Below are 12,471 nucleotides of genomic sequence, written 5' to 3'. Positions count from 1 at the left end.
AGATATATCTATTTCCGGTAGATTTTCGCTATTGGCGTTTACAAAACCCTACTTTGACATTTTTTTAAACAATATTTTGTGACCTATATTTTTGACGTGCACATAACCAAAACAAAACATCGGCACAGCAAAAGATATTTGAGAATCATTGACACATGAGCTGTGATTGGTGGAAAATCCAACCCCTTTGACGTCAAAGGGCCCCTCCAATCGACATCGTGACGGAAAATTCATATTTGAACTTGAAATTTAAAATAGTAAACAATATGTACAAAATATTTGTTGGGCGTTTTTGAAATTAGAATGTCATATAGTATCAAATCCATTTATTGACATTTATTGGGGAAATGATATCTGACTTTAGAAAGAACCCTATCAGTAAGAATTGCACAATATTTGAGGGCAAGTGACGAGTTAGTCACGTGACCAGATTCCTACCTTACCGCCACTTTTTTTATTTCCCAATTTATTTTCACACGAAGAGCCACATCGAGTTAAAAATTTGGGATAATAAGTAAGAAGCACTAACAAAGGTGGGTCTGGTCCTAAATTTTAATAACTATAAAAAAAGCAAAAAAAAATTATTTACAACAAAAAATTTTTTTCATAATTATACAAATTTAGGACCCACTCATCACATGGCCTTAAGGAATTTTATCAATCCTAAAGGATTGTAAGTAGCACAATTGTTTTGATGGTTTTCTTGAGAAGTTCGTAGGATTTCAGAAAACTTTAGAGGAATTTTAAAGAGGTATCCCGGACATCAATGCTTTTTGGAAGATTCCAGAAATTTATGGAATTTTAGGGATTTATAGGATTTCAAAAGAAATTATGAAATTACCTATTTGTTAGATTCTTTTTGAAATTACTATTTTAATTAATTTTAAGGATTTCTATGGATCTCAGCAGGGAATTTAGTGAGATCCATTCTCAAATCTATAAATTGTTTCTTCTCCAGGCATCTCGTACGAAAAAAGGTCTTTTTACAGTATTAAGTAAGTAATGTGAGTGGGACGATGGTCGTGGGGGCTAAAGCGTAGGCTTTGGACCCACTCCTTCGGCTTGCGGGTTCGATTCCCGCCTCGCACTCTGGAAGAGTCGGTGGCCCATGCGGTGAACACTAGCCTAGCAAGGGAGTTGTTCATCTCCGGAGAGTCGTGGGACCGGTACCTCTAGAGAAAAAGGTTTTTTCTCTAAGTACTTAAGGCTGTTGCTCTTGGTGGTTCGGAACCCACCTTAAACTGTAGGTCCCCCTTCCACCACCAAGTAAGTGTGTGGAGGGTGTGTAAAGGAATAAAGAAGGTGTAAGAAAAATGTAAACCCTTAGGGGACACATTAGAAGAACAAAAAAAAAAAAGTAAGTAATGTGCGTTTTTTTGTTGCTTAAACGATTTATTAAGGGGTCCTGAATAAAATTGTAACTTCTGGAAATGACACCCGTACGTCACGGAGATATTTTTGAAAAAAGTTCCAAAAATCGTGTTTGCGTAGACTGACTCACCCCATTGCATGTAAGATCAAAGTGTGTAACACCAAAATTAAACTAGAGGAAATTCTGAAAAATTTGAGGGTAAAAAAATCTTCTATCTTTAATAGATGCAGAGTTATGGTCCCTCAAAGAACCGGGATTTTTTGGAAAAAAGAGGCGAAAAAACACAATTCTGAAGTTTGTATCCATACTCTGAAACCTGTTAATTTTACGAACAAAATTTCAATAGTTAAATTAGAGTAGAGTCAATTTCGAATCATTCTGAAAAAATACAATGCTCTAGCGCTAACAGGTAGGAAATTCTTCGTAAATCTAAACAAATATAATCTTCTGGTCTTCATAGATCAGGAACTATGACTCATTAAAGGAACATAATTTTTTGCTATTTTGAGCTATTTATAGCTCTAAAAGTTTTTGAAAAACTTCTTGTTTCATAAATATCCTACAGAAAACTGTCAGAAAAACAAATATTAGAGGACTAATTTCTGCGTAACAGAAAAAAATAAAATGTTTTAGCTCATATAGGTCACGAGTTATGACCATGAAACTTTGACCCTCTCCATTCGAAAGACTCGCTATGTACTGAAAAATGTACTGCGACCGTATTTGGGCATTTCAGTGGCATTTATGCATTTGTAGTTCATGAAAAGTTCCTATTTTCTCATTTTTGTGTTGAAAAACAATCAAGTGTTCAACAATTGTTTAAATAATATGCTTTACTCTATCATTTGTGTGCTTATTTAATGTATTCAAGGTTGAAAGTCGCAGTAATCGTGGAAGTCCTTGTAATCGTGAAACTTGATTATAATTTGAATATATTATTTAAAATATATGTTAAAAGGAACATTTAATGATACAAACCACTCATTTTTAGCATTTTATAATAGCCAATAGAAATTTCAATTATTCAAATTAAATAAAAAGCAGGAAAATTGGCATCAATATTACTGGGACTAAGGTCACGATTATTGGAACGTTTACCTTACTTTGTGAAAATCACTTACGAAATATCTGTTGTTGAAATGAATCGAAAAATACCAATTAACCTGATTATTGGGGAAACCACTTCAAAAATAAAGCACTTATATTCTACCTCCAGGGTGGCTTGGGGAAGAGTTTGAACTTTTTATTTATCCAATTTTAGACAATTTTTTAAAATTAACTTCAGTTCTGTCTTAAAACAGAAATAAACAACTAAAAGAAACTTTTGATACAGGAAATTCAAACGAGTTGCAGAAGGCGTTTTCTAATTTCTACGCATGGAAACAAAATGAAAGAAATTGTCAGTTAAACTACAAACGAAAAGCTAAATGGGAATTGACTTCTATCTAATTTTTAAAACAAAAAATAAATAGAAAGCGATTTTCAATTACTTTCCAGTAAGAGATTGAAAGTCTAAGCTACTTTGAAATTCTATTAAAAATTTAAACAAATTCTCAATTTCATTGTTTAACTTTTAGGACTTCTATTTTTAATTTTTAATCAATGTAAATTGAATCGTAATAATTAAAAATGATTCCTCTTCTTCGATCTGCTGGGAATCAAACCTAGATCTACTTATTGGCTTCTGGAGCTCTTACCACTAAGCTACTTTAGAGATTGTAAGAAGAAACTTTTGTCATATATATGACAAACGAAAAGGTTTTCTGTAATATCAGTCATATAATTGAAGAAATCTGTATTATCATCGTGTATGGTAATGACTGATCATATGAAGATACTAACTATGAAAAAAAGATCCATCTCCTTGACTCCGCCGGGAACCGAAGCCAGGTCTATTAATTGTCGGTCGGGTGCTATTCTTCTTTCAATCTCCCCAGTAGCTTAGTGGTAAGAGCACCCACCCAGCAATTGGTAGACGTGGGTTTTATTCCCAGCATAGGGAAAGAAAAGGGATCTTTTTCACAGATTATATTCAATTAAAAAATTTTATAAAAATGTAAAATTCTGAATCGGTCATTACCATTCCTGATGGTAATAAATTTTGTTCAATAGTAATTTTGAAATCCTAATAAAATTACGTACCAGCCATGGAATTCTTCCTTGCCATATTTTCAGCAGAAGCAGTCATCGAAATTGAACCTAGGGAAAATCAAGAAAACTCTTTAGGTGACGGGACGAAAACCATTTAAAAAACCTGAAAATACTTTTTTTTAATGTAATAAATACTATTTTTCTTTTCTTTTGCTTCAGATTACCGATTGAATTTTTCCTGGCCATGTCTTCTGCTGAAGATGTCTTCCTCTGCTCAATACGAAGATTAGGAATATTGAAAGGTGGAACATGCATGTTGTCTGTACTGCACTGGTGTCTTAAAGGTCGTCGCATATCTGCATCCAACTGTAATTTGTTCCTTTGGTTTCTGAAATTAATAATTTTAATAGTAGTAACAAACTGTCGGAGCCGTTCAAAAAATACGTCACGCTATTTTAAAAATCTTCCACCCCTCCCCTTCTTCGTCATGGGTTATCAGACTAAGCTTGAACGCCCCAGGATGACGTCATAAATACGAAAACCTCCACACGATTTTTAAATGCAATTTTTTTGTTGATTTCGTTTTATTAAAATAATATATTCAATATTTTATTTTTTTACGAAAATACCAGAATAATAGGGAATAAGTACCATTTCGAATTCAATTTGACCATTAAAATTGAAATACAAACAGTTGTATTTTTAAAAAATACTTAGAGTTTTAGTTTAAAAAGAAAAAATCTTTAAAAGGCAGTTGAGGGACAAATTTTCTATCCAAAAATACAAAATCTTACAGAAACATTTACATTTTCAAGAGGTATAAAAGAACACGAATTCTTAACATAATCATTGAATTTTCAATATACAAAGATGAATTTTTGACTTCATAGTTAAATTTTTTTAAAGAAATAATTGAATTTTACACCACTGGAGATTAATTTTCAACCAGCTAATCAAATTCTTACACAAAAAAGATTAAACTTATACCAAAAACAGTTGCATTTAGATCCAAATAGTTGTATTTTTGAGCCAAAAGACGTTTTTTTTACGAACCGTTGAATTTTCAACCCAGAACTTTTCTACCAAATAAGATAAAGTTTCAATCCAAATAGACGAATTTTTGATCGAAAAAGATGAAATTTCATAAAAACATTTAAATTTTCAACAACAAAAAACATGATATTTTAACATAATCATTCAATTCTCAATCTAAAAAGATGAATTTTAAACTAGATAGTTGAATTTTTAACATAATAATTAAATTTTCCAGAAAATAAATAAACGTTGAACTAAAATTATCATGAATGAGTGAATTAATAATTGAGTAGTTGAATTATTTAATAAAGAAAGATTACCATTCAACATAAAATATCAAAGTTGATACGTCAATCCGAAAAATATTTTCATTTGAATTTAAAAAACAGTTCGATTCAACCAAAAAATATTAATTCTTTACGCAAAATGTTATATTTTATAATTTAAACAAAACGAGTTTTAATTTTAAACCAAATTAGTTTAAATTATCTAAAGAAAGAAAAATATTGAAATAAATTGTTGATCCCTCTATAAAAATAGATTAATTTTCAACCAAACTAAAAAAAAAAGAAATATTTTTTATTAATTCTTTAAATTGAAACGATACATTTTCAACAAAAATGGAATTGTTAAATGAGCAATTCAAAAAAATAAATTTCATCCAAAGAAACGCTTTTCAAACGAAAATGTTAAATTTTTAAACGACAAAAAAACCCCACAACTGATGAGTGTCACGAAGTGCAAATGTTTTCAGAACACATTTTATTGGCCTAAAAAATCTCTAAAATTCTTCCACCCATTGTGATGAGATAAAATTTTATTTTAAATACATGAAATATTGAAAAAAATTTATATTTCAAAAGTGCGGAAAAATAAATTCTATACGATGTAGTTGTTTATTTATACTATCTCACCAATTAAGTTAATAAAAATTGCAAAATTAATAGACTTTGTGTAATTTCTCACAAATTTCATAACAAAATAACGTTGTTGAAAGTTTTTAAAAATCGAAAAAATGTGTACTTTATTAATGTTCAGCATTTGATGTGTCTTTTAATATGATTCTGGGATTTTATTAATATATTTTATGTTTATTATAGTTGTGAGAAATTAATGTAAATCAAACCAAATTTCCTATGGTACTCACATTCATAGAAACCAAAACAAATTTACAACAAACCACCTAAAATTTTCAACAAAATAGTCAAACTTTTATCTAAAAGCAGTCAATTTTCAACGAAGTAGTTCGATCGTAAACCAATAAAATGTATTTATAATAAAAGAGTTTCATTTTCAATCCAGTAGTTCAATTTTAAACGAAAAAAGATGAATTTTAGACAAAAAATCTAATAGTTCAATCTTAAACTGAAAACGATCCATTTTCAGCAAAAAGTGGATTATTTAAATGAACTGTTGAGAAAATCAATTTGCAACTACAAAAAACCTAGTTTTAACAAAATTGTTAAATCTTCAGCCAAAATAGTCGAACTTTTAACCAAAAGAGGTGAATTCTGGACCAAAAATGTAATAGTAAGCTTTGCAACTAAAAAAATGAAACTTTCAACGAAAAGTATTTAATTTTTCTTATTGGGTTCAGTTAATTCTGTTCACATTCAAACGAATAAACAGGTAGAAGTGTTTTTTTTCTTGAAAACAGAGAAGAATTACCAGTTTAAAAAAGGGGGAAATAAGGGGAAAGATTTTAAAGTTTGTATTTGGATAACTCACTTGCAAATTAAAATTACTAAATTTTCAATCTTTCAAGCATTTAAAAAAACTATTATTCGCATTTATTTCTATTTGCATTGTCACATACCCCCCCCCCTGGCCCAGAAAGTGTCAGATACTTTTGGAACTTCTATTACAATTCTTTTATTACCTTTCTATTTGATTGAGCATTTCCTGAAGAACATCCAAAAGCATATTGAAGTTCTCTAATTTCAGGGCAGGGTTCACTGTTTGAGGCAGCAACGATGGCATCACTCTTGTCGCCATAAGATTTACAGAGAGACCATATTTTTTGTCGCTTAACATGAGCCTGTAAATACCTAACAAATAAAAACACTGTTATTTCGATTGCATAGAACTTCAACAAAATTAGATGGAAATGAGTATTTGGAGAACTTCACTTACTTACTACCCGAACGACAATTTCAGGTTCTTGCAGCTTCACATTCCACAAAAGTGGCATTACCTCGTCAATAATTTGTTGTTTTTCAAGTCGATCAAGAATACTCGCCAAAGCTTTCATCAGAATCCTCATATCCGTCGAGTTTTTCTCAAAAGCTATTTTTATTTTTGGCAAAACTGTTCTTCGTATCACCAGATCGTCCAGGAAATGTGTCACATTTGCCACTGCCACAAAGGCTGCACTCTGAGATGCAAATTTTAAATTTCAAATTAGCTTAAATTTAAATTGCATGAAAGAATTTAATTTCAGCATTAGGACGAAAATTATACAATTGTCAACTAAATCTAAGGATATTAAAATGAGATTGAAATCAAATTTAAAATCCTTTTGAAAATTCAATAATCAATTTAATATGCAGAATTCTTGAAAATAAAAACAAGAATCCAATGAACAAGTTCGGACAATCAACAAAAAATGTTTCTATTGCAATTTAAAACAAAAAACATGAAAAATTTCGTAAAAAAATAAGAGGTAATAACCCTTTTTTTGGACCAAAATAAAAAAGAGGAAAGAAAAATGAGAAGGCAACCAACCAAATCCCGTTTCTTCTCTTTTTTATTTCTTTTAACTTTTTTATTTGTATTATTATCAAAGTACAATAAAAAATATTTTATAAAAAATAAGAACCAGCATTTCGGTGCGCATACATCACATTTATCAAGGCAAGAAAAATTTGAGCAGGTAGGAACAACAGCGAAACCCAGATGCTCTCTCTTTGATAACTGAGAAACAAGACTCAGGCATCAGGGAGAGAGTATCATGGTTTCGTTAATGTTCCTACCTACTAAAATGTTTTTTGCCTTGATAAATCTGCTGTATGAGTACCGAAACGCTGGTGATTATTTTTTACAAATATTTTTTTTATTGTGATTTGATAATAATAAAAATGCAAAAGAGAAGGAAAGGGATTTGGTTGGTTGCCGTCTATTTTTTCTTTCCTTTGTTTTACTTTTGTGAAAAAAAAATTTTCTTTTCCAAAAAAACTTTTATCTCTTTTCAAATTTCAATAGAAACATTTTATTTTGTTTGCCCAAATTTAAGCGTTGGATTCTTGGTTTTTTTTTTCAGGAATTCTGCACATAAAGTTGACAAAATTACGGCCCTGCAATATCGCTTCATCATAACGGTAGGTTTGTAATGGCCAAAATTTATAAATGTCAAATTTTGTCGAAGACCATGAAATTTGCACTCCTTGTAACTCCTACTGATGTCAAAGCCAAAAATGACTTTGAGCTAGATCGGCTAACTCAAAGTGATTTTATTGTGTGTTTAGAAATTTAAAACTTTATCCATGTTTATATGAAACAAACAATTTTGATATTTGAAATACCAAGATAATACATTTAATCTATATGTTCGCGTCTTTGAGACGCATTTATCGAACTATTTTGAAACCTTTTGTGATCTGCTTGTACCGATTTATCAGGTTGCAAAGAAATGGTTAATTCTGTTTATATGAAAAAAATGTTCTTGATATTAAAATTAATATACAGTACTGAATCTAATATAATTGTTCGCCTATTCGAGATGTATCAAATGACCCATTGAAGAACCCTACATCTCTTATTATAATATAGTAATACCTGTTTCCTGTTTGAATATATTTAAAATATATTGGTAATCTTGCCCATATGAGCAAAACTTTTTTTGTATTCAAAATACAACGATACTACATGTTATGTATATGTTCGCATCTTTGAGACGCATTGCTAAACCTTCTGTTTTGGAACCTTCTCTGACCTACTGTTACCGATTTATCAAGTTTCAAAGAAGTGCTTTATTCTTCGTTTATATAAAAAAAACTTATTTCATATTAGAATTAATTAGTACCATATTTGATACATTTGTTCGCATCTTTGAGATGCGTCGAATGACCTCTTGAAGAACCTTCCTGTCCTCTTATGATCTAATAACACTATTTATAATTTTTTTAAATATATTGTTTATCTTGTTTAAACGGGAAAATTTTTTTTAATATTATTAAAGATAGGACTATATGTAAAATAAATTGGCCGCGTCTTTGAGACGCGTCGATTGACCTATTTTGGAACCTCCAATGACCTACAAGTACGGATTTATAAAGTTTCATAAAAATAATTTATTCTGTATATATGAGAAAAACTTGCTTGATAAATACAGTACTATTTTTGATACATTTGTTTGCGTCTTCGAGATGCGTCGAATGACCTCATGAAGAACCCTCCATGTCCTCTTATCATTTGTAATACTTATTTATAACTTTTCAAAATATATTGGTAATCTTGTTTATTGAGACAAACTTTTTTGATATATGAAATAGAACGATGCTATATCTGAGGTAAATGTTCGCGTCTTAGAGGCGCGTCAATTGACCTATCGACAAATCTTTCATGACCCTTCATGGCGAATCAACAGCGACTTATGAATGAAATGTGTGGTATTTTTGCTGACTATAGATAAAAAACTACTAGGAAACTACCACAAATTTTATTAATACTATCCTGATTGTCATGATTTAACACCTATTACTACAGCGACTTATAAAATTTTAAAAAATGTAACATTGTTAAGATAAGGAAAAGTCATTTTTTAATTAGTAATATAACACTAGGGTAAGTTGAAAAGTCGCTTGTTATAAAAGAACACGTTTATTAAACATTCGACGGTCTCTTTATTTTGATGAAAATTTAAAGCATCCATTTTTTTAAAAAGTTAACTGGCTTTCAGGCAAACTTTCAGTCTTCACCTTCATTAAATGCTTTATTAATTTATAAAGTAGTAAATTTTCCAGATTTATTGAGAAATAATGGTTTGAACAAGTGAAAATTATTCAAATAATTTTTAAATGTTATAAAAAATATATTACTCTCAATATTCGTTAATTGTATTATTAGTTTCAAGAAATAATACTTTTTCAAGAATCGCAGTGGGAAATTTTATAAAACAATCGAAAAAATTTAAAATACTTACAAACGATTACTTTTCACTTTAAAAATAATTGTAAATAACTTTAAAACAATTTGTTTTAATAATTATACTGCAAATAAAAAATAGAAAATCTTAATTCATCTATATAACACTATAAAAGCAGATCCAATTGTTATTTGCATACAAGAAAATACTTGTAATGATTCAAATTAAAGAGTCCAGGTCTTCGTCTCGCTTATTATTATTTTCACACTTAGCGCAATTAGTTTGAATATAAAAAAAAGGTTTCATGTTGTTCTGAAATACTTTTGACAAAAAAATTAAGCAAACAATTCCAACTTCTCTATTTTCACCCATATATACTTTTAAAAGACGTACCTCAATTTGGATTGTTGGACTGTCGAAGGAGGTGAAAAGCATCGGTAAAACTTCGTCTCTGACTACGTCGAGTGGAGTTTTCTCCAAAATGATATGCAAGTTCTCCAGAAGAATTACTGAACCTTGAGTCGACTTCGGAGTATTGAAAAGAGGTCTGACAAAAGTTTCCAATATATTAGCATATTTATATTTTGGGGAGTACTATAAGATCTCAAAAAATAAATATTTTGAAAAATAAAATGCCCACAAATGACAATATACGAAGTAGAAAATTTCGAAAATTATAAACTTGCATTTCTTGCATAAGTTTCTTCTTCCTTATTAGTTTTTAGGTTTTCGTAACCCCAAGCTGAAACTCTTATAGTTTTCGTCAAGTTTGCCGGATGGGAAAGCAGCAGAAATTTTGTGAGATAAGGGGCGGAAATGTAGGGAAAGTGATAAAAACAAGAATAGGTGGAGTGAAGATAATGAGGAAAGGGTTGGTAAGCCAAGTTAGGGTGGTAGGGGAAGTGAGTTGATTTATGGAAGAGGTGTAGGGGAAGTGAGGATGAAAGGAGGGTGTGTAGGAACACTGAAAGTAAATGACGGAAGGAGGAACAGGTAAAGCATCGGGAAACAAGGGAAAGTAGTCAAAGTTAGGGGGAATGCAGGGAGGGACATAGGAAAAGTGGATAAATTCAGGGTTATTAAGGTAGACAAATAAGGGGAAGTAGATGAAATTAGGTAGGGGATGTAGAAAAAGTAAGTGTTCGTACAGACAACTAGGAGAAATGTTTTGAAGTGAGGGTGATTAAGAGATGGGAAGTAAGAGCTGAAAAAGGTAAGTAGGGGAAGAGGAGTTATGACTGAAAAAGCGAGGAGAGAAGGAAGTTGTGAAGAAAGAAGTTTGTGGAAGGGGACGAAGGGGAGGTAAGTAGGGGAATATGAAGAGTAGGGAGAGTAGGGTAGGAAAATAATGTGACGGTGAATTTTTAATGACTTGACTAGCGCCTTTATGGTCTACGAAACCCTTTATGGAACACGCGAAGTGCCAACTTTAACGAATTTTTTAAAATATTCTAATTAATAAATAGAGAGTAGAAGATTTACCCATTCATAAAATGCCCATAAATTCTTCTCAAAATTTTGGAACTACCTTTGAAAAATTTTCAATTAGGTCAAAACTAATCAAAATCCTTTGAATTCCATGAACATTATGGTGTCAAGAAAAATGTGTGTTTTTGAATTTTGCAAACGCTACCCCAAAAATTATTTCTTTCTGGTGAAAATATATTTTTGGTTGTTGCGTGAAAATTATAATATATTCCTCAATAAATAACGCATAATTTTTAGGTCTATAAGAATTTGTTATCCTTAAATTTATTAGACTAAAAATAAAATATAAGAAAATTCATTATGAGATCTAAAAAGGCCTAACTGTCTCAAATCTCTAATTCTTAGATTAATTAATTAATTAAAATTTATACTTCCAATTAATTTTTTTAAGTAAAACTAAATTTATTGAATTACTTTTTACTAAAAAGAACAAATTTAGGAGGTAGTGCTTGCAAAATTCAAAAAAACACAGTTTTGGTGCCCTTGTGGATATCGTACATAATCTTTAGAAATCCCTTTAAAACGATTTATCTTTATTGAAGTTTCTTTAAATCTTTTTAAAAATTGGGAAATACATTAAAAGTTTTCTGAAATTCCTTGAAGTCTATTTAAATTCTTAAAATCAATTCAAATATTTAAAAAAAAATAATAATAAATAAAACCATGGAAATGTATGTTCAGACCTGCTGTAACCTGCTGGACTTGCTGGAAATCCCTTTAAACCCTTTAAAAATGCAAGAAATCCCTTAAAATCTCTAAAAGTTGATTAAAATCCTAGAAATATTTTTTATTTTATTTATAATGTATTATAAGCATTCGAAAATTTTCAATTCCGATACTTTAGAATTGTCGGCAACTTTTTAAATTCGGGAATTATTATTGCGAATATTTTCGTTTTCATCGATATCGTTGGCTGAAATTAATAACTTCAAAAGTATTTCATTTAAACTTGGAAATAAATAAATAAGTTGAAAGTTCTTATATTTTAAATGAATTATATTGTATGTCGTCCTAATTCCTAATAGCTGGATTAATTTCTAAACTTCTAGTGCTTGATCATGATTAGAATATAACTGAAAGGATCCTCCTTGATTAAAGGATTTTCTATCCAGAAACCCTCAAAATCCTCTCATAAACCCATTTAAACATATATCATATTTCGAGTTTACCAACTATCTTAGATGAAAATTAATTTCAAATTTTGATTAACATTCACTTGATTGCATGAAATTACTTTTCTCTGCCGAAAATACATTAATTATCAGAATTAATAATCGAATTGCCGAATAATAAAATTCATAAATACAGTCTGTCAAGTTAAAGCGTGGGTAGCTTTACTCGCAGTCGGTAAGGTGTATCGACATGATTTTGGTGTCAAAATATTAAGAAGAGCTCCCTCTTT

General features: G+C 30.1%; 1 protein-coding gene across 1 annotated transcript in view; it reads right to left on the bottom strand.

The window, feature by feature from the left end:
- LOC117177007 (SCY1-like protein 2) overlaps positions 1-12,471 on the bottom strand; it is a 126,391-nt gene that overhangs the window by 16,398 nt on the left and 97,522 nt on the right. The window contains exons 11-15 of the mRNA XM_033367456.1: positions 9,975-10,128; positions 6,632-6,872; positions 6,378-6,546; positions 3,688-3,851; positions 1,165-1,170 (exon numbers count right to left, since the gene is read on the bottom strand). Coding sequence (XP_033223347.1) covers positions 1,165-1,170; positions 3,688-3,851; positions 6,378-6,546; positions 6,632-6,872; positions 9,975-10,128 — 734 coding nt within the window. The remainder of the gene's footprint in view (positions 1-1,164; positions 1,171-3,687; positions 3,852-6,377; positions 6,547-6,631; positions 6,873-9,974; positions 10,129-12,471) is intronic.

Source organism: Belonocnema kinseyi, chromosome 7, assembly GCF_010883055.1.
Source record: "Belonocnema kinseyi isolate 2016_QV_RU_SX_M_011 chromosome 7, B_treatae_v1, whole genome shotgun sequence".
Lineage (NCBI taxonomy): Eukaryota > Metazoa > Arthropoda > Insecta > Hymenoptera > Cynipidae > Belonocnema > Belonocnema kinseyi.
Note: the sequence above shows the minus strand (reverse complement) of the source record. Positions and strands in the feature narration are given on the sequence as shown.